Source organism: Eutrigla gurnardus (genome assembly GCF_963514095.1).
Source record: "Eutrigla gurnardus genome assembly, chromosome: 23".
In the NCBI taxonomy this organism is placed as follows: Eukaryota; Metazoa; Chordata; class Actinopteri; order Perciformes; family Triglidae; genus Eutrigla; species Eutrigla gurnardus.
The window spans coordinates 15,410,751-15,435,940 of record NC_139934.1 but is presented as its reverse complement, the minus strand read 5'-3'; the positions used below and the strand labels follow the sequence as shown (position 1 = coordinate 15,435,940).

The following is a 25,190-nucleotide window of genomic DNA, read 5'->3' as shown; positions in this document are numbered from 1 at the left end:
ACATGAAAGACAGGTGAAATTCTTTATTTTATTATTAATATGAGGTTAACATAGGTTGAGAACAACACATAAATTAGTTCTAGTCCCTTGAGCTGAGTTTTTTTAACTGGTGGTGCCCTTATCATCTGTGTGAGTATTTGTGCTACCACCACGATGAGCGAGGAAGGAGATCCGGTAGTATCCCTCTAAAGTCAAAGTCACAGTCATGATCGGCTCTTTGAAAATGAGGGAAAATATTCTTTAAAATAAACAAACAACAGATAAAACAATCAAAAAAACTGCCTATTACTTCAAGAAAAAACAAACAAACAGTGGCTGGCCTGGGGCCCGTTTCACAAAGCAGGTTCAACAAACTCTGAACCTAACCCTGAACTCTGAGTTGACCAACTCTGAGATGGGCAACTCTGAGTTTTCAGTTTCAGAACAGCGGTTTTGAATTAGTTCAGTCAACTCTGAGTATGTAAACTCTGAGTTTTGTGCGTGCCTGCCGACTCTATAAAGCCATCATCAATGGAGCTCCGATACTACGATTCACCATGGCAACAGGGAGAGCGTCATTAGATATTACTGAGTGTTTATGTAGAAAACTGTAGAAAGCTCATCCTGAGAAAGCGGAGCAACGTAACTGCAGCAAAGTAGCGATAGTTAGCGTGGCAGACAATTACTGCCCGATCTAATGTGTATAACTGAATGAAACAGTCTATTGATCTAAAGGTAATAAGTCTTTATTTTCAGCCTTGAACAGCGACACTGTGGTGTAATGGTTAGCAAGGCCGCCCCCGGTGCAGGCAACAGGGCTTCAACTCCTGTAGTTCACAAAGTAGCGCATTGAATCAATTATCATTTTCATTGGGGGTAATCCCCCCAGGCACAGAAAGAAAGTGGCGTCAGTTGAAAATTAAGCATAAGAATATTGTGCAAACACGTTGACTAAGGCATATGATTTTAATCATATTTCACATATTAAACAGTAAATATAAGCAGGTATTTCAACACAGAAATGTACTTAAACATTTCATAAATCTCCCGTTCGCAAAAAACAATACCTCCGCAAAGAATCTGGTTGCGGATTATGTCCGTGATATGAAATGTTGAAAATGTCGGAGAATATTGTTTAGATAATATCTAATGTGATTGGAAGGAAAGGTAATCAAAATTGTCTCCCAACGCAAAGCTGCTAGAATCACTTTTATTTCCATCTCGATTAGGTTGACGATGAAAGGACGGCACATTTTTTCAGAGTTGGTTCAGATTCCGGAAAAAGGCGGAGACATGTAGGGAGAAACTCACGGTTTCTTAAAGCAAACCTGCTAGCGAGCAGGTTAGGTTCACGGAGTATGTTACTGTTGTGAAAAAATAGTAAGCTTGAATATACGAGGAGAGTCTATGAGTTGTATCAATAACAGCGCTTTATTAGCACAAGTATCAGGAAAACATATTCCGGCAGTTATACGTGCACGGACCTAATAGTCAACTCAACATAGGGTTGAATTCACTCAAAAGGCGCTTACAACAGAATGCGCAGCTTATTTCATTGAGACTCCGCATGAGTCTGATTGGTTCATTCTATAGATGCAGGCGGAGCGTAATTTTAGCATGCCGCGGCCTGGTTGGAGCGCTGGGTATCTCCACCCACACTGGCTCATACGATCCATCCCTCTGGGTGCTGTCATCTATGTATGTGTGTGTATGTTGTCGAGATGCACATATATCATATACTCCTCCCCTGTGCGGCTTCCGCTAAGGAATGTATCCTTGGTATGTTGTTTGACCCCTGCCCTTGCTGCTCTCTCGCCTGTGCCTGTGTGTGTGTGTGTATGTGTGTGTAGTAATTTAAAACATGTGTGATTAGCTCATGTATTTACATTTTTCTCCACAAATCCCTCTTTTGACACCAACTAGGTGTGAACATTTTGTTTAAAGGTACTCTTTTCCTTTTATGGCGGTAAAATAGCCGGCCCTAGTTTTATTATCAATGGGTGGGAAGACTGATGCCAGGGATTGGCATCCTGAGGGTGTGGCTTTTCTGGTTAAGTTCATCATACATTCATAACCTACTTTGTCTTTGTCTGGATATAAGGGGGCAGGTTCGACGAACATGGCAGGACGCGCAGCCGCGCATGCTACACATCCCGTCATGTTCTGGCGCTTAGCATTATCCATAATCCACCTCAACCAAATGTTACTTTCTCCGAAGCCTGTAGCCATCTTTACGACGTCTAAAGGAGTTAATTCTGTGTAATCCTGGGTCATCACAATCGGACTGGTAGTGGGCGGCTTTAGGGCAGTGGAATTAGCTGTGGTCGTATTCGTTGCACTACCTTTACTAGTGGGGGCGTATTTGGGCGGGTATATGTTTACTTGTATTCCTCGTATCTGGTCTTTTCCGGTGACGTCTACTCCTAATGCGATCCATATGCGATTTTTTCCCGTGGAGCTTGCCTTAATGTTATTGATAGAGAGAGTGAGCGGATTGCCGGTTGGACTGAAATCTCTTTGGAACGAAATGTGGTCCCAAAACTCGCTGTGTGGGAATCGGGTAAAACCGGACCAAGTCCCAGTGAACTTTGTTACTAGATACCACTCGGGACAAAATGGCTGTGAATCCACCGAGAACCCAAACCCATGTTGGTAAGCATTCCCAGTGGCCTCGCAGCTCTCCACTTTTCGAGGGCTATGACACAGATAGACATCGTAGCCCCGCCAACTTGCTTGGGATTCCCCGCAGTCTATCACGGAGCACAGGTCGAATGTGAACATTGTGGTATCCCCGGCAGTATAATTTAAAACTATTTTAGCACCGCACGCGACTTCGGGGATCTGGAAAGTTTTCGTTTGTTCCCTTTTGGGACGGGTTAGGTAAATGTTGGTGGAATTGTCTCGCTCTTTGTTTATTAGTTCGAGTCCTAGTAGAAGGAGTATTACCGCCACCCCGGTTACACCCATGATCACGGTGCACATCGTTTTCCCCCTTGGGAGATAGTCTGCATATCTCCACCTCCGTCTTTCCTCCGGTGCAACAGACGGATCTCCGCAGAGTCTCCTAAAACTCCTCGGAGTCGTCATTTTGGGCCAAATCTGTTCTCACTTCCTGGAGTGAGCGAGTAGGTGGTGATGCTGGGGCACAATATGTCAGGTGGTGCCAGGGAGCTCCTGCTTTTCCCTTGACCTGGACCGAGTGTGAAGTAACCTCCTTCACTTCGTACGGACCAGTCCACCTGGGGTCTGTCCACTTTCTTTTGTGAACCTTGACCCTGACCCAGTCTCCTACTTTGACTATCGTCCCCTGCTCTTCGGGATCCTTCTCCTGTGCCTTCTGCACCTGTATTGAGAGGGCTGAGACAAGAGATATTAGTTCTCTCATGTAGTCGGATTTCTCTATCTGACACACATCTAAAGGAGGTATATGTCCTCCATCACGTGGCGGGCCAGGCATTGGCCTTCCCGTCAACAACTCATGGGGCGACAGGTGCGTGCCTCCCCCTTTTGAGGTTCTCATGGCCATGAGAGCCAAAGGGAGGGCCTCCAACCATGTCATCTTACTGCCCGCACATACCTTGGCTATTTTAGCCTTCAACGTTTGATTCGCGCGTTCCACCAGTCCCTGGGACTGTGGATGGTAGACCAAACCAAAACTGTGTGCAATCCCCAGGAATGCCTCCACTTCACTCAGCATCTGATTGTTAAAATGTGTCCCGTTGTCTGATCTGATACGTTTCGGTACCCCGTATCTGGGTATTAGCTCTGTTTGCAACCACTTTATTACTGTCTTCCCGTCTTCTCTATTTGTGGGGATTGCTTCTACCCATCTTGAAAATCTGTCTACCATTACCAACATGTACCTCTTTCCCTGTACTAAGTTCTCCTGTCCCATATCTGTATAATCTATACTAATATCTTGGAATGGTGCGAGAGGTACGGGGTAGGATCCCATGGGCGTTTTGAATGGTTTTCTTGGGTTGTGGTTTCCACAGACGACGCATTCTTCGCAGTATAGTTTTGCCATGCTGTCTAGGTGTGGGTGCCACCGGAGTGCTGAAATGTTCAACAGTGTCTGTCTTTGTCCCTCATGGGTTGGTCCATGGGCTTCTTTTAGTAGGGTCGCTACTAGTTTTGCTGGTGCCACTATCCTTCCATCATGTGATCTCCAGAGACCTTCTTTCTTTGTGGCCCCCTTTTGTGTCCATGTCGACCATTCGTACGGGCCTGCTTGTTCTTGTATCTTTTTTAGGTCCTCTTCGGTGAGTTTAGGTTGGGGGGGCGTCAGCCTGAGTACCATTTGCTTTGGCTGATATCCTCCTGCCTTTTTGGCCGCCTGATCTGCAGCTTCGTTTCCTTGACTGATCCTGGTGCCTGTTTTCTCATGACCTTTGCACTTCATTATGGATACTCCTCTTAGTAGAGTGATTGCTTCCACCAGCTCTTGTATTTCTCTTTGGTGTTTGATTGGGGCGTTGCTGGATGTTACGAATCCCCTCCGTTGCCACATGGGTGCATCTACTTGTGCCGCCCCATGTGCGTAAGCAGAGTCTGTAAAGATGTTCACCGTCTTTCCTTTGGCCAGTTTCAAGGCTTCGGTGAGCGCCTTGACTTCTGCCATTTGCGCTGAAGCGGGTTGTGGTATTACTTCTGCTTTGAGCGTCTCATGTCTTCCATTGGGGTGTTGCTGAATCACTGCATATGATGCCTGGTTCAGTCCGTTTTCTCCTCGGTAGCAGCATCCGTCAGTGTAGAGCCAGAGTTCTGCTTTGGGATCTATGTCATTTTTCAGGTCTTGTCTGAGCTTACTTTCCTTGACCGCAAGTTCTTCACATGAATGTGGGGTTCCTTTCCCAAAGTTTCCAGCCATGTTCCTTTCGGCTGCGACAAAGGTTATATGTGGCCTGGTGCATTCTCTTTGAATCTTGGTTTTTCTGGCCATGCTGAAAGTAAACTCCTTACTTGCCAAAAACGCTGCAACTCCATGTTCAGTGTGGACCTGTAATGGGTGACACATCACTACATGTGCTGTTTTTTGGAGAGCTTTTGCTACTGCTGCAACATATCTGGCGCACATTGACTGTCCGGTTTCCACTGCGTCGGGTTTTGAAGAGTAGTATATCAACACATTCCTCTCTCCCCCTTTTTTCTGATACAAAACAGCATTTAAAAATGCATTTTGTTCAGAAACATCCAAATGGAACACTTCTGTGTAGTCCGGTGAGGTGAGTGCAGCAGCTTGGGAGAGTACTTGTTTCATGTCAGTGAATGCTTGTTCAGCTTCAGAAGTCCAGGGTAGTCGTTCTGTGAGGTTTCGAGCCCCTACCTCGTTGATCATTGTCCGCAAAGGTTGTGTCCGATTGGAGTAATCAGGTATGTGGGATCGGCTGTAGCCCGTTAGTCCCAGAAATGACAGCATGTCTGCCACCGTGGTGGGCTTTGGATGGTGTAGGATTGATTCCCTGTGGGCCGTAGATACTCCCAATCCTGATGCCGAGATTTGTCGGCCTAGGAATAGGACTTCTTCTCTGCATAGCTGCACTTTTTCTCTCTTGACTTTGTAGCCCTTTTTGTGCAGAACTGAGAACAGTAGGGCAGTGGCCTCCAGGCAGAGGGTAGATGTTTCTGCTGCCAAGAGAAGATCATCTACATATTGAATGAGCACAACCCCTGGTGGCCATTGGAGTTCTAGTAGGTGTGCTTTTAGTACCTGATTAAAGAGACCTGGCGAGTCCCTGAACCCCTGTGGCAACCGATTGTAGGTGTACTGTTTGCCCCCAAACGTGAAAGCAAACATGGCTTGTGATGTTTGTGCCAGTGGAACACTGAAGAAAGCGTTTGCCAAATCTATGACAGTGAAGTATCGAAATGCTGGGCTTAAACTCGTGAGTGCTACGTGTGGGTCTGGTACTGGATGAACATCTGGAGTCGTTACATCATTTATAGGGCGGAAGTCTTGTACCATTCTCCAGCCCTTTCCCCCTGCTTTCTGTACCGGTAATATGGGAGTATTCCATGGGGAGTGGCACTCGTATATTACCCCGACGTCCAGAAGGCCCTGTATCGTGGGGGCAATTCCCTTCATTTGATCTTGGGTTAGAGGATACTGCCGTCGATAAATAGGAGGTGCATCTGGGTCTTTCAGGGTGACAATTACTGGTTGTGTTTCCAGGGCTCCTACGTCATGGGGGGTTATAGTCCAAAATCGAGAGTTCACCGCATTCAAAACCGCTGCGGTGGTCCGTACATGGGAGTCCATGTTGTCTTGGCAGTGGTATGTGACTTTGCTCTGGTTGACCCCTCCTTCCTTGGGTCGATATGGTTTCCACCACTAGGTGGCTTCGAGGGATTTTTTGTGAGGGGTCCTTCTGATTCACTTTCTGACCAGGTCTTTTCTGAGCCGCCTTGACTCCTTGATCCTCCAGGGGGCTCCAGTGCCGTTATTCGCTGTTGCAGTCTTTCCACTTCTCTCTTCATTTCCTCTCTGTCTTGGTCTTGTACTAGGACTTCCACGCCGGCCAATGTTAGTACTGGTGCTTGTACTGCTGTGTCTGTGGTCTGTGCAGGCATTAATGAGCTTTGGTGGGTGTAGGGAGGTGGGGCTGTTGGGGGAGGTGTCGTTTCTGGAGGCCCAGTTGTTAACTTCTCTGGCAGGACTGGATATATGCCCCCTCCCCCTCCCTGTGTCTCTTCATGTTTGTCTCCCCTCTCCATTCTTCTCTGCTGAAACAGGTCTTTTAGCATTAGATTTGTTACTCTTGTCTCTTCTTCTTGTTCTTCAAACATCTTTTTGAGTGGTTTGAAAAATGATCGCTTGTCCTTTTCAGCCTCCATGTTCTGTCGAGCTCTCTCTAATCTTTGTTTGACATCATTCACCATTATATTCATAGCTTCTCTTGATGGCAGCCCGTCCTTGGTGATCCATCCCTTTATCTCCCACCTTTTCGCTACTGATTTAACTATCTTCCCATCTCCCTTTTTACTTCTATCCTCAGTCATAACTCTAGCCTTCAAGGTCTCTACGAAGTCTTCCATTTCCCCCTCGTTCAATCCCTCAATATAATCAAAAGAATCGCTCCTAACGTTACCCAGACCAGCCCCAATCCCACTAGGTTTATTTAACAGACTCGTCTTAATAAGTTTTTCTAGTTCTAGTATCTGTCTACTCACTACCGTTATCGTTGGTGTGTGTGTCTCTGCTGTTGCTGCTGAGTGGAGAGTGTCACTTCCTAGAGCGTGCAACAGGGTGTCGGCTGCTTCCTCTTCTTCTTTGTTATCTATCTCTCTGAACTCTTCTATGTCTATGTCATAAAACTCCATGCCATGTCTAAATTTTATTGTATTACAACCACTGCCTACGCTTCTCTACTCGACAGCGCGGTCCCGGGGGAGTTGTATCGATCTCCAAATTACAAAGTACTATACATTTCTATTGTATTACAACCACTGCCTACGCTTCTCTGCTCGACAGCGCGGTCCCGGGGGAGTTGTATCGGTTTCCAAATTACAAAGTACTATTTATGCAGTCTGTTGGTTAACCCAAAACACGCTATGTTCGTTAATAGAGTGACTTAATTATGTGCAAGAATTCTCATGCTTCACGGGGTGTGGTGGGTCCGCTACTTCACGATACTGTACACATAAAAGCCCTTCTATTCGTCCTTCATCTCGTGTTTTCTGTTAGGTTCAGTCACACATGTGTACACACTATGGCAGGTTTATTTTTATCACTTTTGCAGAATATGCTTTCCTTCTGTTCTTTTAACATTTTATCCTTTAGTTAAATTTTGTCTAAAGTATTCATACTCACACTCGGTAGTTGTTGATCACCTAATTTATATTTTTCAATATACAGAATTCAATTAAATAGGTTTCTGCTTACCTATTCGGTTGAGCGCTCAGTGACCAACTTTCCCGAGAATGGATGAATCCTTCTGGCCTCCACTTTCTTTCAGGAAACCCCCCTCCTTCTGCAAGACAGGAGGTAGTCGTTAAAATTATTTCCTCCTCAAGCTTTTCTCCCAACCATCCTCTGCTACCAGATTTGTTGTGAAAAAATAGTAAGCTTGAATATACGAGGAGAGTCTATGAGTTGTATCAATAACAGCGCTTTATTAGCACAAGTATCAGGAAAACATATTCCGGCAGTTATACGTGCACGGACCTAATAGTCAACTCAACATAGGGTTGAATTCACTCAAAAGGCGCTTACAACAGAATGCGCAGCTTATTTCATTGAGACTCCGCATGAGTCTGATTGGTTCATTCTATAGATGCAGGCGGAGCGTAATTTTAGCATGCCGCGGCCTGGTTGGAGCGCTGGGTATCTCCACCCACACTGGCTCATACGATCCATCCCTCTGGGTGCTGTCATCTATGTATGTGTGTGTATGTTGTCGAGATGCACATATATCATATACTCCTCCCCTGTGCGGCTTCCGCTAAGGAATGTATCCTTGGTATGTTGTTTGACCCCTGCCCTTGCTGCTCTCTCGCCTGTGCCTGTGTGTGTGTATGTGTGTGTAGTAATTTAAAACATGTGTGATTAGCTCATGTATTTACATTTTTCTCCACATTACCTGGGTAACTGACTCAGATTTATGCTGAACTGGCTTTGTGAAACCGAAAAACCAGAGTTTCCCTCATCTCAGGGTTAACTAACTCAAGGTTTTCACTAAACCTGCTTTGTGAAACGGACCCCTGGTCCTTTTCAGTATGCTCAACTGTCCCACAGCACATTGACATGTAAAGAAACACGGTGAACGTTCCGTTGCAGTGCAGCCCAGCAGCTCAGGTCACAATGAGGTAGTCACATTGATTTTAAAGACTCCCTGCAGAAGCCTGTGTCCTCCGTGAAGAGTAGGCACACTTCTGGAAACTACCCTGCAATGAAGAAGGGAGCCCAACTCACACAACAATGTCCAGCAAACACAAAGAGAGTCTGACTTGCACTTCCTGGTGTTGTGTGAATGTGATGCAGCTATGTTGTGTGCCTGTCTGTGTAGATCCCCACAGAAGCATTCTACCCGAGGATGGCACCTGTGGTCCAGTCATTGTGAGGGTTGTGTTGGCACAGCCAAGGGTATCCTAGAATCACCGGAATGTGAGGAGAGGGCAGGATGTGGAACAGGAGAATCTCATGGTGTTTGCCAGACAGGAGAATATGGACCGGAGAAGTCTGGTTGGTGATGGTCCCTAGCAGGTGACTGTCCAGAGTGTTGGCTGGAATTGGGTGAGGCAGGGTGACCCTAGACCCAGCTGGAAGTTGAACCCTTCATTGATTATGCTGGCATTGATGAAGGTGGCAAGAGAATGTGAACCATCTGGCAGGAGAAGCTTGACATGGTTGAAAGAAGCCTGTGTGCTTGTATGGTCCACCAGAACCTCCGTCTTTACTGTGAGCCCTGGATTTTACTGGTGTGACACCATCACATTAAAAATAAGTGTCATTGAAATGTCATAAATTAATGTCAAGGTTATTCAATATACATAGGATGTCTAAGTAGCAAGTGTTTGAAATTATATTTGGAAGTATTAACCTATGAAACTATTTTTATTACACTGTTATATTTTTGGTTTCGTGGAGAGCAAGTGCAAGAGTGTTTTGGAAAATTGACGCCACAGTGAAACTGCAGCTTCTATCAAACTTGTAACAAGTTCATTTGTTTATCTAGTGTAAAGAGGAAAGATGTAATCAGGGGGAACTAAGGACTAATTGAACAGTAGTAAAATTGGTGTGCACATGGGGACTGGTAAAAAATGTGAAATTTTTGAGGTTTAGTAATCGGCCATTAAAAAGTGACACAAGACAGGAGAGATTGTGGCAAAAGGCTACATCTCTAGCTCCATCATACAGACCAGTGGTGCAACACCTCCTCAATCCCAACTCGTCAAATAACGACACCGGGCTTTCTCGCACTTTATACTACGTCAGTTGCTCTGAGCATCAAATAACAATGCCTGGCCAATCTGAGCTGCTTCAGTCATTCATTTAGTGTCATTAAATCACACAGGAGCAGCAGACTGACTCTGAGATGAGCATGCACAGCAACAAACTTGCATGTGATTAATGTATGTCTGACCCTATAAGCTGTGCATCAGACGGCTCAAATTGCAACTGGTACAGATATTATGTGGTGACAGATTTGAGCTTCCTTGCATGAACTATTCAATACCCCGCCCCTTTCCAATGAAAGCCCCTCTACAGTGATATAAAATGCCCCTGCTGTGACATGGTTCAACGCACAATGGAAAGCTTCACCTTAATAACAGCCTTGCTTCTTTCCAGCCTCAGTAAGTCCTGGTATTCAGTCATTCCTTAGCAGCAAATACAGTTATTATCTCTCTTTTATCCAGAAACCCACCTTTATTTTTTAATATGCCAATTAGTTAGTATTTAGTTTTTAACGAATTGAAAATTGCAAATTTGAGGAGTAAATGTCTTGTTGTCTCTGCTTCTTTTTCAGGCTGGATTTCTGACTCGGTTTCTGTGGAGGTCCAGCCTGGTGAAGAAGTCACACTGCTGTGCCCCAAAGTTTCCGTAAAGCCAACTCTGACTGAGTGGTTCAGACTGATAAACGGAAGCAAGCCCAGCTGCATCTCCTCTATGTACCGTTATAGTGGCGATGTTTTCTACTGCGATGGGTTTCAAAAAGGATTTGAAATGAGCTCCAACATCTCCACTGTCTTTCTCACAATCAAGCGGGTGGTAGTATCTGACTCTGGACTGTATTTCTGTGGATTCTTCATAAATGCACATACAATCATTTCCAATGAAGTTCATTTAATCGTACAAGGTAAGATTGGATTTAAGAATTGCCTTGCAGTTATCTTTTTCTCATCATTTTAACAGTGTATCTCGATAATGTATGAAAACAGCATGAAGACAAACAAACTGCAAACCCAAACTTATTCCATCAACATTTCTTTTTAGGTAACAGTGAATCTGATGGTGGACTGGACATTAAAACTGAAAGTAAGGTTGTCCTTTTCATTGTAAATGAATGAGCTAGTAATTATTACTATACTTATTCTATGACTTTTCTTGTAGACGAGCCTGATTCAAAGACAGTCCTAATGAGTTTGATCCTGGTCGGTCTGACTGTTTTCCTCACCATACTCGTCATTGTTCTTGCTGTTAAGATCAGGAAACTCCAGAAAGCTACAGTAGGAAAATTATTTCTAGCACATGATGGATAAATCCTCAGTAATATGATCAGTAATAATTAAATAATCACACTTTGTCTTTTGCCGTTTAGCTGTGAATGAAGAAACGCAGACAGAAAGAAACGAGGTGAACCCAGAACTTTAAATAAACTGTGTTCATGGTATTAAAGTTAATGCTCAGTGGCATCAAACAGGAAATAGTCCTCTTTTAGCTCAATTAAAATTATCCTGTTAATTCCTACTTTTAAACTCTAATTTCAGCTGTGATCTTTAAAGTGAGGTTCAATAGCTCCTCACTCTCTTCTTCCTAACACTGATTTCCCCTCTGAAACACACAGGAATGCTCCATCAGCTCAATCAGAAGATTTGTTTTTACCTTTTCATTGCATACAGTTACAAACAACAAGCAGTTACAACATTGTTACTTTAAAATGTAAATATAACCACAGTGAAGTATAGCAAACGTAATTCTGTTTATGAGCTTTTGTCATACACAGACACCACAAATAAGGATTTTTGTGAAACTCAGCTACAGTGTGTGTGATGTGACTTTATATACTCTGATTAACAGAATCTGGGATTAGATGAACTGAACTACGCAGCTCTAAGTTTCCAGGCAAAAAGAAGAAGGCCTGCATCGGGGAGAGAGCCGGAGCCAAACGTTGTGTATGCTGCCACCAGATAGACTTTGCTTTATAATGTTCCTCTGCTGGTTTGTTTGGCTCAGTGTTGGAGGAAGGATCTACTTAATAAAATATGTTTAGAATACTCTGTCTGTTTTTTCTCACTCATGATTCTTTCTCTCTGTCTCTCTCTCTCTCATGGTCAAAGTGTCTATATTTCTTTTTTTGTCTGCCCTAATGTGTAATGGCGTACACATCACTTGTTTGACAGGAAGAGACAGCACAGTGTGGTCTTAAAACAACCGCTGAGCTGAACATTTCTGAAGTCAAAACTCTGTGGAAACTGTCCAACTTGTTTAAAATAAAAGGAACTGCTGTATTTACACTCTTTGGAGAATCAGTGGAGACAGGATATTAATAAAGGAATAATCAGCAACTTGTGGTTGTCAAAATTGTACCATAAGTTTACATTGGATAAGCATTGATTGCGTTTCTTTGTGCAGATTCCAATTCATGTTATTTTGGTTTGTTTTTTTAAGTCTGACCTGACCATCACAGTTTTTGCCAATTTTGATTTTCTCTATAACTATAATTGACAGCAAGACTTCACACTAACCTTTTTCCACACATGAAAGACAGGTGAAATTCTTTATTTTATTATTAATATGAGGTTAACATAGGTTGAGAACAACACATAAATTAGTTCTAGTCCCTTGAGCTGAGTTTTTTTAACTGGTGGTGCCCTTATCATCTGTGTGAGTATTTGTGCTACCACCACGATGAGCGAGGAAGAAGATCCGGTAGTATCCCTCTAAAGTCAAAGTCACAGTCATGATCGGCTCTTTGCAAATGAGGGAAAATATTCTTTAAAATAAACAAACAACAGATAAAACAATCAAAAAAACTGCCTATTACTTCAAGAAAAAACAAACAAACAGTGGCTGGCCTGGGGCCCGTTTCACAAAGCAGGTTCAACAAACTCTGAACCTAACCCTGAACTCTGAGTTGACCAACTCTGAGATGGGCAACTCTGAGTTTTCAGTTTCAGAACAGCGGTTTTGAATTAGTTCAGTCAACTCTGAGTATGTAAACTCTGAGTTACGCGCGTGCCTGCCGACTCTATAAAGCCATCATCAATGGAGCTCCGATACTACGATTCACCATGGCAACGGGGAGAGCGTCATTAGATATTACTGAGTGTTTATGTAGAAAACGAGCTCATCCTGAGAAAGCGGAGCAACGTAACTGCAGCAAAGTAGCGATAGTTGGCGTGGCAGACAATTACTGCCTGATCTAATGTGTATAACTGAATGAAACAGTCTATTGATCTAAAGGTAATAAGTCTTTATTTTCATGCTTGCACAGAGACACTGTGGTGTAATGGTTAGCAACGCTGCCCCCGGTGCAGGCAACAGGGGTTAAACTCCCGTAGTTCACAAAGTAGTGCATTGAATCAATTATCATTTTCATTGGGTGTAATCCCCCCAGGCACAGAAAGAAAGTGGCGTCAGTTGAAAATTAAGCATAAGAATATTGTGCAAATACGTTGACTAAGGCATATGATTTTAATCATATTTCACATATTAAACAGTAAATATAAGCAGATATTTCAACACAGAAATGTACTTAAACATTTCATAAATCTCCCGTTCGCAAAAACACTACCTCCGCAAAGAATCTGGTTGCGGATTATGTCCGCGATATGAAATGTTGAAAATGTCGGAGACTATTGTTTAGATAATATCTAATGTGATTGGAAGGAAAGGTAATCAAAATTGTCTCCCAACGTAAAGCTGCTAGAATCACTTTTATTTCCATCTCGATTAGGTTGACGATGAAAGGACGGCACATTTTTTCAGAGTTGGTTCAGATTCCGGAAAGAGGCGGAGACATGTAGGGAGAAACTCACGGTTTGTTGAAGCAAACCTGCTAGCGAGCAGGTTAGGTTCATGGAGTATGTTACCCGGGTAACTGACTCAGATTTATGCTGAACTGGCTTTGCGAAACCGAAAAACCAGAGTTTCCCTCATCTCAGGGTTAACTAACTCAAGGTTTTCACTAAACCTGCTTTGTGAAACGGACCCCTGGTCCTTTTCAGTATGCTCAACTGTGCCACAGCACATTGACATGTAAAGAAACACGGTGAACGTTCCGTTGCAGTGCAGCCCAGCAGCTCAGGTCACAATGAGGTAGTCACATTGATTTTAAAGACTCCCTGCAGAAGCCTGTGTCCTCCGTGAAGAGTAGGCACACTTCTGGAAACTACCCTGCAATGAAGAAGGGAGCCCAACTCACACAACAATGTCCAGCAAACACAAAGAGAGTCTGACTTGCACTTCCTGGTGTTGTGTGAATGTGATGCAGCTACTGTATGTTGTGTGCCTGTCTGTGTAGATCCCCACAGAAGCATTCTACCCGAGGATGGCACCTGTGGTCCAGTCATTATGAGGGTTGTGTTGGCACAGCCAAGGGTATCCTAGGATCACCGGAATGTGAGGAGAGGGCAGGATGTGGAACAGGAGAATCTCATGGTGTTTGCCAGACAGGAGAATATGGACCGGAGAAGTCTGGTTGGTGATGGTCCCTAGCAGGTGACTGTCCAGAGTGTTGGCTGGAATTGGGTGAGGCAGGGTGGCCCGGCCCAAACCCAGCTAGAAGGTGAGCCCTTCATTGATTATGCTGGCATCGATGAAGGTCGCAAGAGAATGTGAACCATCTGACAGGAGAAGCTTGACATGGTTGAAAGAAGGCTGTGTGCTTGTATGGTGCACCAGATCCTCTGTCTTTACTGTGAGCCCTGGATTTTACTGGTGTGACACCATCACATTAAAAATAAGTGTCATTGAAATGTCATAAATTAATGTCAAGGTTATTCAATATACAAAGGATGTCTAAGTAGCAAGAGTTTGAAATGATATTTGCAAGTATTAACCTATGAAACTATTTTTATTCCACTGTTATATTTTTGGTTTCGTGGAGAGGTAACAAGTGCAAGAGTGTTTTGGAAAACTGACGCCACAGTGAAACTGCAGCTTCTATCAAACTTGTAACAAGTTCATTTGTTTATCTAGTGTAAAGAGGAAAGATGTAATCAGGGGGAACTAAGGACTAATTGAACAGTAGCAAAATTGGTGTGCACATGGGGACTGGTAAAAAATTTGACATTTTAGAGGTTTAGTAATCGGCCATTAAAAAGTGACACAAGACAGGAGAGATTGTGGCAAAAGGCTACATCTCTAGCTCCATCATACAGACGAGTGGTGCAACACCTCCTCACTCCCAACTCGTCAAATAACGACACCGGGCTTTCTCACACTTTACACTACGTCAGTTGCTCTGAGCATCAAATAACAACGCCTGGCCAATCTGAGCTGCTTCAGTCATTCATTCAGTGTCATTAAATCACACAGGAGCAGCAGACTGACTCTGAGATGAGCATGCGCAGCAACAAACTTGCATGTGATTAATGTATGTCTGACCTTATTAGCTGTGCATCAGACGGGTCAAATTGCAACTGGTACAGATATTATGTGGTGACAGATTTGAGCTTCCTTGCATGAACTATTCAATACCCCGCCCCTTTCCAATGAAAGCCCCTCTACAGTGATATAAAATGCCCCTGCTGTGACATGGTTCAACGCACAATGGAAAGCTTCACCTTAATAACAGCCTTGCTTCTCTGCAGCCTCAGTAAGTCCTGGTATTCAGTCATTCCTTAGCAGCAAATACAGTTATTATCTCTCTTTGATCCAGAAACGCACCTTTATTTTTTAATATGCAAATAAGTTAGTATTTTGTTTTTAATTTACTACAATTTACCCAATTGAAATGTTGCAAATTTGAGGAGTAAATGTCTTGTTGTCTCTGCTGTCTGTTTCAGGCTGGATGTCTGACTCGGTTTCTGTGGTCCAGCCTGGTGAAGAAGTCACACTGCTGTGCCCCAACATTACCGTAGAGCCAACTCTGGCTGAGTGGTTCAGACTGATCAACGGAAGCAAGCCCAGCTGCATCTCCTCTATGTTCATATATGGTGGCGATGTTTTCTACTGTGATGGGTTTCAAAAAGGATTTGAAATGAGCTCCAACATCTCCACTGTCTTTCTCACAATCAAGCGGGTGGTATTATCTGACTCTGGACTGTATTTCTGTGGATTCTACAAAGATGAACATACAATCATTTCCTATGCAGTTCATTTAATCGTCCAAGGTAAGATTGGAGTTAAGAATTGCCTTGCAGTTATCTTTTTCTCATCGTTTTAACAGTGTATCTCGATAATGTATGAAAACAGCATGAAGACAAACAAACTGCAAACCAAAGCTTATTCCATCAACATTTCTTTTTAGGTAACAGTGAATCTGATGGTGGACTGGACATTAAAACTGAAAGTAAGGTTGTCCTTTTCATTGTAAATGAATGAGCTAGTAATTATTACTATACTTATTCTATGACTTTTCTTGTAGACGAGCCTGATTCAAAGACAGACCTAATGAGTTTGATCCTGGTCGGTCTGACTGTTTTCCTCACCATACTCATCATTGTTCTTGCTGTTAAAATCAGGAAACTCCAGAAAGGTACAGTAGGAAAATTATTACTAGCACATGATGGATAAATCCTCAGTAATATGATCAGTAATAATTAAATAATCACACTTTGTCTTTTGCCGTTTAGCCGTGAATGAAGAAACGCAGACAGAAAGAAACGAGGTGAACCCAGAACTTTAAATAAACAGTGTTTATGGTTTTAAAGTTAATGCTCAGTGGCATCAAACAGGAAATAGTCCTATTTTAGCTCAATTAAAAATTATCCTGTTAATTCCTATTTTTAAACTCTAATTTCAGCTGTGATCATTAAACTGAGGTTCATTAGCTTCCTCACTCTCTCCTTCCTAACACTGATTTCCCCTCTGAAACACACAGGAAAGCTCCATCAGCTCAATCAGAAGATTTGTTTTTACCTTTTCATTGCATACCGTTACAAACAACAAGCAGTTACAACATTGTTACTTTAAAATGTAAACATAACCACAGTGCAGTATAGCAAACGTAATTCTGTTTATGAGCTTTTGTCATACACAGACACCACAAATAAGGGGTTTTGTGAAACTCAGCTACAGTGTATGTGTGTGTGATGTGACTTTATATACTCTGATTAACAGAATCTGGGATCAGATGAACTGAACTACGCAGCTCTAAGTTTCCAGGCAAAAGCAAAAAGAAACCACAGGCCTGCATCGGGGAGAGAGCCGGAGCCAAACGTTGTGTATGCTGCCACCAGATAGACTTAGCTTTATAATGTTCCTCTGCTGGTTTGTTTGGCTCAGTGTTGGAGGAAGGATCTACTTAATAAAATATGTTTAGAATAATCTGTCTGTTTTTTCTCACTCATGATTCTTTCTGATGTCTCTCTGTCTCTCTCTCTCATGGTCAAAGTGTCTATATTTCTTTTTTTGTCTGCCTAATGTGTAATGGCGTACACATCACTTGTTTGAAAGGAAGAGACAGCACAGTGTGGTCTTAAAACAACCGCTGAGCTGAACATGTCTGAAGTCAAAGCTCTGTGGAAACCATCAACAGTAGCTGTGAAAACTGTCCAACTTGTTTAAAATAAAAGGAACTGCTGTATTTAGACTCTTTGGAGAATCAGTAGAGACAGGATATTAATAAAGGAATAATCAGCAACTTGTGGTTGTCAAAAATGTACTATAAGTTTACATTGGATAAGCATTGATTGCGTTTCTTTGTGCAGATTCCAATTCATGTTATTTTGGTTTGTTTTTTTAAGTCTGACCTGACCATCACAGTTTTTGCCAATTTTGATTTTCTTTATAACTATAATTGACAGCAAGACTTCACACTAACCTTTTTCCACACACATGAAAGACAGGTGAAATTCTTTATTTTATTATTAATATGAGGTTAACATAGGTTGAGAACAACACATAAATTAGTTCTAGTCCCTTGAGCTGAGTTTTTTTAACTGGTGGTGCCCTTATCATCTGTGTGAGTATTTGTGCTACCACCACGATGAGCGAGGAAGGAGATCCGGTAGTATCCCTCTGAAGTCAAAGTCACAGTCATGATCGGCTCTTTGCAAATGAGGGAAAATATTCTTTAAAATAAACAAACAACAGATAAAACAATCAAAAAAACTGCCTATTACTTCAAGAAAAGAAAAAAAAAACAGTGGCTGGCCTGGGGCCCGTTTCACAAAGCAGGTTCAACAAACTCTGAACCTAACCCTGAACTCTGAGTTGACCAATTCTGAGATGGGCAACTCTGAGTTTTCAGTTTCAGAACGGCGGTTTTGAATTAGTTCAGTCAACTCTGAGTATGTAAACTCTGAGTTACGTGCGTGCCTGCCGACTCTATAAAGCCATCATCAATGGAGCTCCGATACTACGATTCACCATGGCAACAGGGAGAGCGTCATTAGATATTACTGAGTGTTTATGTAGAAAACTGTAGAAAGCTCATCCTGAGAAAGCGGAGCAACGTAACTGCAGCAAAGTAGCGATAGTTAGCGTGGCAGACAATTACTGCCCGATCTAATGTGTATAACTGAATGAAACAGTCTATTGATCTAAAGGTAATAAGTCTTTATTTTCATGCTTGCACAGAGACACTGTGGTGTAATGGTTAGCAATGCCGCCCCCGGTGCAGGCAACAGGGGTTCAACTCCCGTAGTTCACAAAGTAGCGCATTGAATCAATTATCATTTTCATTGGGGGTATTCCCCCCAGGCACAGAAAGAAAGTGGCGTCAGTTGAAAATTAAGCATAAGAATATTGTGCAAACACGTTGACTAAGGCATATGATTTTAATCATATTTCACATATTAAACAGTAAATATAAGCAGGTATTTCAACACAGAAATGTACTTAAACATTTCATAAATCTCCCGTTCGCAAAAACACTACCTCCGCAAAGAATCTGGTTGCGGATTATGTCCGCGATATGAAATGTTGAAAATGTCGGAGACTATTGTTTAGATAATATCGAATGTGATTGAAAGGAAAGGTAATCAAAATTGTCTCCCAACGCAAAGCTGCTAGAATCACTTTTATTTCCATATCAATTAGGTTGACGATGAAAGCACGGCACATTTTTTCAGAGTTGGTTCAGATTCCGGAAAAAGGCGGAGACATGTAGGGAGAAACTAACGGTTTGTTGAAGCAAACCTGCTAGCGAGCAGGTTAGGTTCACGGAGTATGTTACCCGGGTAACTGACTCAGATTTATGCTGAACTGGCTTTGTGAAACCGAAAAACCAGAGTTTCCCTCATCTCAGGGTTAACTAACTCAAGGTTTTCACTAAACCTGCTTTGTGAAACGGTCCCCTGGTCCTTTTCAGTATGCTCAACTGTCCCACAGCACATTGACATGTAAAGAAACACGGTGAACGTTCCGTTGCAGTGCAGCCCAGCAGCTCAGGTCACAATGAGGTGGTCACATCAATGTTAAAAACTCCCTGCAGAAGCCTGTGTCCTCCGTGAAGAGTAGGCACACTTCTGGAAACTACCCTGCAATGAAGAAGGGAGCCCAACTCACACAACAATGTCCAGCAAACACAAAGAGAGTCTGACTTGCACTTCCTGGTGTTGTGTGAATGTGATGCAGCTATGTTGTGTGCCTGTCTGTGTAGATCCCCACAGAAGCATTCTACCCGAGGATGGCACCTGTGGTCCAGTCATTGTGAGGGTTGTGTTGGCACAGCCAAGGGTATCCTAGGATCACCGGAATGTGAGGAGAGGGCAGGATGTGGAACAGGAGAATCTCATGGTGTTTGCCAGACAGGAGAATATGGACCGGAGAAGTCTGGTTGGTGATGGTCCCTAGCAGGTGACTGTCCAGAGTGTTGGCTGGAATTGGGTGAGGCAGGGTGGCCCGGCCCAAACCCAGCTAGAAGGTGAGCCCTTCACTGATTATGCTGGCATTGATGAAGGTGGCAAGAGAATGTGAACCATCTGGCAGGAGAAGCTTGACATGGTTGAAAGAAGGCTGTGTGCTTGTATGGTGCACCAGAACCTCTGTCTTTACTGTGAGCCCTGGATTTTACTGGTGTGACACCATCACATTAAAAATAAGTGTCATTGAAATGTCATAAATTAATGTCAAGGTTATTCAATATACATAGGATGTCTATGTAGCAAGAGTTTGAAATTATATTTGCAAGTATTAACCTATGAAACTATTTTTATTCCACTGTTATATTTTTAGTTTCGTGGAGAGGTAGCAAGTGCAAGAGTGTTTTGTAAAATTGACGCCACAGTGAAACTGCAGCTTCTATCAAACTTGTAACAAGTTCATTTGTTTATCTAGTGTAAAGAGTAAAGATGTAATCAGGGGGAACTAAGGACTAATTGAACAGTAGCAAAATTGGTGTGCACATGGGGACTGGTAAAAAATTTGACATTTTAGAGGTTTAGTAATCGGCCATTAAAGAGTGACACAAGACAGGAGAGATTGTGGCAAAAGGCTACATCTCTAGCTCCATCATACAGACCAGTGGTGCAACACCTCCTTAATCCCAACTCGACACCGGGCTTTCTCGCACTTTATACTACGTCAGTTCCTCTGAGCATCAAATAACAACGCCTGGCCAATCTGAGCTGCTTCAGTCATTCATTTACTGTCATTAAATCACACAGGAGCAGCAGACTGAGTCTGAGATGAGCATGCGCAGCAACAAACTTGCATGTGATTAATGTATGTCTGACCTTATTAGCTGTGCATCAGACGGCTCAAATTGCAACTGGTACAGATATTATGTGGTGACAGATTTGAGCTTCCTTGCATGAACTATTCAATACCCCGCCCCTTTCCAATGAAAGCCCCTCTACAGTGATATAAAATGCCCCTGCTGTGAAATGGTTCAACGCACAATGGAAAGCTTCCCCTTAATAACAGCCTTGCTTCTCTGCAGCGTCAGTAAGTCCTGGTATTCAGTCATTCCTTAGCAGCAAATACAGTTATTATCTCTCTTTGATCCAGAAACGCACCTTTATTTTTTAATATGCAAATAAGTTAGTATTTTGTTTTTAATTTACTACTATTTACCCAATTTAAATGTTGCAAATTTGAGGAGTTAATGCATTGTTGTCTCTGCTGTCTGTTTCAGGCTGGATGTCTGACTCGGTTTCTGTGGAGGTCCAGCCTGGTGAAGAAGTCACACTGCAGTGCCCCAACATTACCGCAGAGCCAACTCTGACTGAGTGGTTCAGACTGATCAACGGAAGCAAGCCCAGCTGCATCTCCTCTATGTTCATATATGGTGGCGATGTTTTCTACTGTGATGGGTTTCAAGAAGGATTTGAAATGAGCTCCGACATCTCCACTGTCTTTCTCACAATCAAGCGGGTGGTATTATCTGACTCTGGACTGTATTTCTGTGGATTCTACAAAGATGAACATACAATCATTTCCTATGCAGTTCATTTAATCGTCCAAGGTAAGATTGGATTTAAGAATTGCCTTGCAGTTATCTTTTTCTCATCATTTCAACAGTGTATCTCGATAATGTATGAAAGCAGCATGAAGACAAACAAACTGCAAACCAAAGCTTATTCCATCAACATTTCTTTTTAGGTAACAGTGAATCTGATGGTGGACTGGACATTAAAACTGAAAGTAAGTTTGTCCTTTTCATTGTGAATGAATGAGCTAGTAATTATTACTATACTTATTCTATGACTTTTCTTGTAGATGAGTCTGATTTAAAGACAGACATAATGACTTTGATCCTGGTCGGTCTGACTGTTTTCCTCACCATACTCATCATTGTTCTTGCTGTTAAAATCAGGAAACTCCAGAAAGGTACAGTAAGAAAATTATTTCTAGAACATGATGGATAAATCCTCAGTAATATGATCAGTAATAATTAAATAATCACACTTTGTCTTTTGCCGTTTAGCCGTGAATGAAGAAACGCAGACAGAAAGAAACGAGGTGAACCCAGAACTTTAAATAAACAGTGTTTATGGTTTTAAAGTTAATGCTCAGTGGCATCAAACAGGAAATAGTCCTCTTTTAGCTCAATTAAAAATGATCCTGTTAATTCCTATTTTTAAACTCTAATTTCAGCTGTGATCTTTAAACTGAGGTTCATTAGCTTCCTCACTCTCTTCTTCCTAACACTGATTACTCCTCTGAAACACACAGGAATGCTCCATCAGCTCAATCAGAAGATTTGTTTTTACCTTTTCATTGCATACAGTTACAAACAACAAGCAGTTGCAACATTGTTACTTTAAAATGTAAACATAACCACAGTGCGGTGTAGCAAACGTAATTCTGTTTATGAGCTTTTGTCATACACAGACACCACAAAGAAGGATTTTTGTGAAACTCAGCTACAGTGTATGTGTTCGTGATGTGACTTTATATACTCTGATTAACAGAATCTGGGATCAGATGAACTGAACTACGCAGCTCTAAGTTTCCAGGCAAAAGCAAAAAGAAGCCACAGGCCTGCATCGGGGAGAGAGCCGGAGCCAAACGTTGTGTATGCTGCCACCAGATAGACTTAGCTTTATAATGTTCCTCTGCTGGTTTGTTTGGGTCAGTGTTGGAGGAAGGATCTACTTAATAAAATACGTTTAGAATACTCTGTCTGTTTTTTCTCACTCGTGATTCTTTCTGATGTCTCTCTGTCTCTCTCTCTCATGGTCAAAGTGTCTATATTTCTTTTTTTGTCTGCCTAATGTGTAATGGCGTACACATCACTTGTTTGAAAGGAAGAGACAGCACAGTGTGGTCTTAAAACAACCGCTGAGCTGAACATGTCTGAAGTCAAAGCTCTGTGGAAACCATCAACAGTAGCTGTGAAAACTGTCCAACTTGTTTAAAATAAAAGGAACTGCTGTATTTAGACTCTTTGGAGAATCAGTAGAGACAGGATATTAATAAAGGAATAATCAGCAACTTGTGGTTGTCAAAAATGTACTATAAGTTTACATTGGATAAGCATTGATTGCGTTTCTTTGTGCAGATTCCAATTCATGTTATTTTGGTTTGTTTTTTTAAGTCTGACCTGACCATCACCGTTTTTGCCAATTTTGATTTTCTTTATAACTATAATTGACAGCAAGACTTCACACTAACCTTTTTCCACACACATGAAAGACAGGTGAAATTCTTTATTTTATTATTAATATGAGGTTAACATAGGTTGAGAACAACACATAAATTAGTTCTAGTCCCTTGAGCTGAGTTTTTTTAACTGGTGGTGCCCTTATCATCTGTGTGAGTATTTGTGCTACCACCACGATGAGCGAGGAAGGAGATCCGGTAGTATCCCTCTGAAGTCAAAGTCACAGTCATGATCGGCTCTTTGCAAATGAGGGAAAATATTCTTTAAAATAAACAAACAACAGATAAAACAATCAAAAAAACTGCCTACTACTTCAAGAAAAAACAAACAAACAGTGGCTGGCCTGGGGCCCGTTTCACAAAGCAGGTTCAACAAACTCTGAACCTAACCCTGAACTCTGAGTTGACCAACTCTGAGATGGGCAACTCTGAGTTTTCAGTTTCAGAACAGCGGTTTTGAATTAGTTCAGTCAACTCTGAGTATGTAAACTCTGAGTTACGTGCGTGCCTGCCGACTCTATAAAGCCATCATCAATGGAGCTCCGATACTACGATTCACCATGGCAACAGGGAGAGCGTCATTAGATATTACTGAGTGTTTATGTAGAAAACTGTAGAAAGCTCATCCTGAGAAAGCGGAGCAACGTAACTGCAGCAAAGTAGCGATAGTTAGCGTGGCAGACAATTACTGCCCGATCTAATGTGTATAACTGAATGAAGGGGGGAAGATGTCGTGGAATCGGGGTAGGTTTAGGTCGACGTGTGGGGGGGGCGATCGTCTGAGACACCGGAGTGTCGATATTTACTTGACCGCTAGAGGGCGCGCTATTTTGAAACGTAACATATGGTCGTAATTCGGTGCTTGACACACGACCTATGTGGTCGTTTTCTCGAGGAGGACAGTCTGCTTTATTTTCACGCTTGCACAGAGACACTGTGGTGTAATGGTTAGCAATGCCGCCCCCGGTGCAGGCAACAGGGCTTCAATTCCCGTAGTTCACAAAGTAGCGCATTGAATCAATTATCATTTTCATTGGGGGTAATCCCCCCAGGCACAGAAAGAAAGTGGCGTCAGTTGAAAATTAAGCATAAGAATATTGTGCAAACACGTTGACTAAGGCATATGATTTTAATCATATTTCACATATTAAACAGTAAATATAAGCAGGTATTTCAACACAGAAATGTACTTAAACATTTCATAAATCTCCCGTTCGCAAAAACACTACCTCCGCAAAGAATCTGGTTGCGGATTATGTCCGCGATATGAAATGTTGAAAATGTCGGAGACTATTGTTTAGATAATATCTAATGTGATTGAAAGGAAAGGTAATCAAAATTGTCTCCCAACGCAAAGCTGCTAGAATCACTTTTATTTCCATATCAATTAGGTTGACGATGAAAGGACGGCACATTTTTTCAGAGTTGGTTCAGATTCCGGAAAAAGGCGGAGACATGTAGGGAGAAACTCACGGTTTGTTGAAGCAAACCTGCTAGCGAGCAGGTTAGGTTCACGGAGTATGTTACCCGGGTAACTGACTCAGATTTATGCTGAACTGGCTTTGTGAAACCGAAAAACCAGAGTTTCCCTCATCTCAGGGTTAACTAACTCAAGGTTTTCACTAAACCTGCTTTGTGAAACGGACCCCTGGTCCTTTTCAGTATGCTCAACTGTCCCACAGCACATTGACATGTAAAGAAACACGGTGAACGTTCCGTTGCAGTGCAGCCCAGCAGCTCAGGTCACAATGAGGTGGTCACATCAATGTTAAAAACTCCCTGCAGAAGCCTGTGTCCTCCGTGAAGAGTAGGCACACTTCTGGAAACTACCCTGCAATGAAGAAGGGAGCCCAACTCACACAACAATGTCCAGCAAACACAAAGAGAGTCTGACTTGCACTTCCTGGTGTTGTGTGAATGTGATGCAGCTATGTTGTGTGCCTGTCTGTGTAGATCCCCACAGAAGCATTCTACCCGAGGATGGCACCTGTGGTCCAGTCATTGTGAGGGTTGTGTTGGCACAGCCAAGGGTATCCTAGGATCACCGGAATGTGAGGAGAGGGCAGGATGTGGAACAGGAGAATCTCATGGTGTTTGCCAGACAGGAGAATATGGACCGGAGAAGTCTGGTTGGTGATGGTCCCTAGCAGGTGACTGTCCAGAGTGTTGGCTGGAATTGGGTGAGGCAGGGTGGCCCGGCCCAAACCCAGCTAGAAGGTGAGCCCTTCATTGATAATGCTGGCATCGATGAAGGTGGCAAGAGAATGTGAACCATCTGGCAGGAGAAGCTTGACATGGTTGAAAGAAGGCTGTGTGCTTGTATGGTCCACCAGAT

The 25,190-nt window shown here is 42.7% G+C and overlaps 1 protein-coding gene and 1 long non-coding RNA gene across 2 annotated transcripts; both read left to right on the top strand.

Annotated features, from left to right (window-relative positions):
• Nucleotides 1–15,427: 15,427 nt before the first annotated feature.
• Nucleotides 15,428–25,125, top strand: LOC311009131 (uncharacterized protein; the record flags this gene model as incomplete). Its single annotated transcript, XM_084003104.1, has 6 exons — nt 15,428–15,458; nt 20,886–21,215; nt 21,353–21,394; nt 21,470–21,580; nt 21,678–21,712; nt 25,006–25,125. Exons 2-6 carry the CDS (start codon nt 20,891–20,893, stop codon nt 25,123–25,125), a joined length of 633 nt encoding a protein of 210 aa, XP_083859230.1. The 5' UTR covers nt 15,428–15,458; nt 20,886–20,890.
• On the top strand, nt 15,704–16,472 carry LOC311008890. Its single transcript, XR_014596579.1, has 4 exons — nt 15,704–15,975; nt 16,113–16,154; nt 16,230–16,340; nt 16,438–16,472. It is a non-coding gene; the product is annotated as an uncharacterized lncRNA (long non-coding RNA).
• Nucleotides 25,126–25,190: the final 65 nt, after the last annotated feature.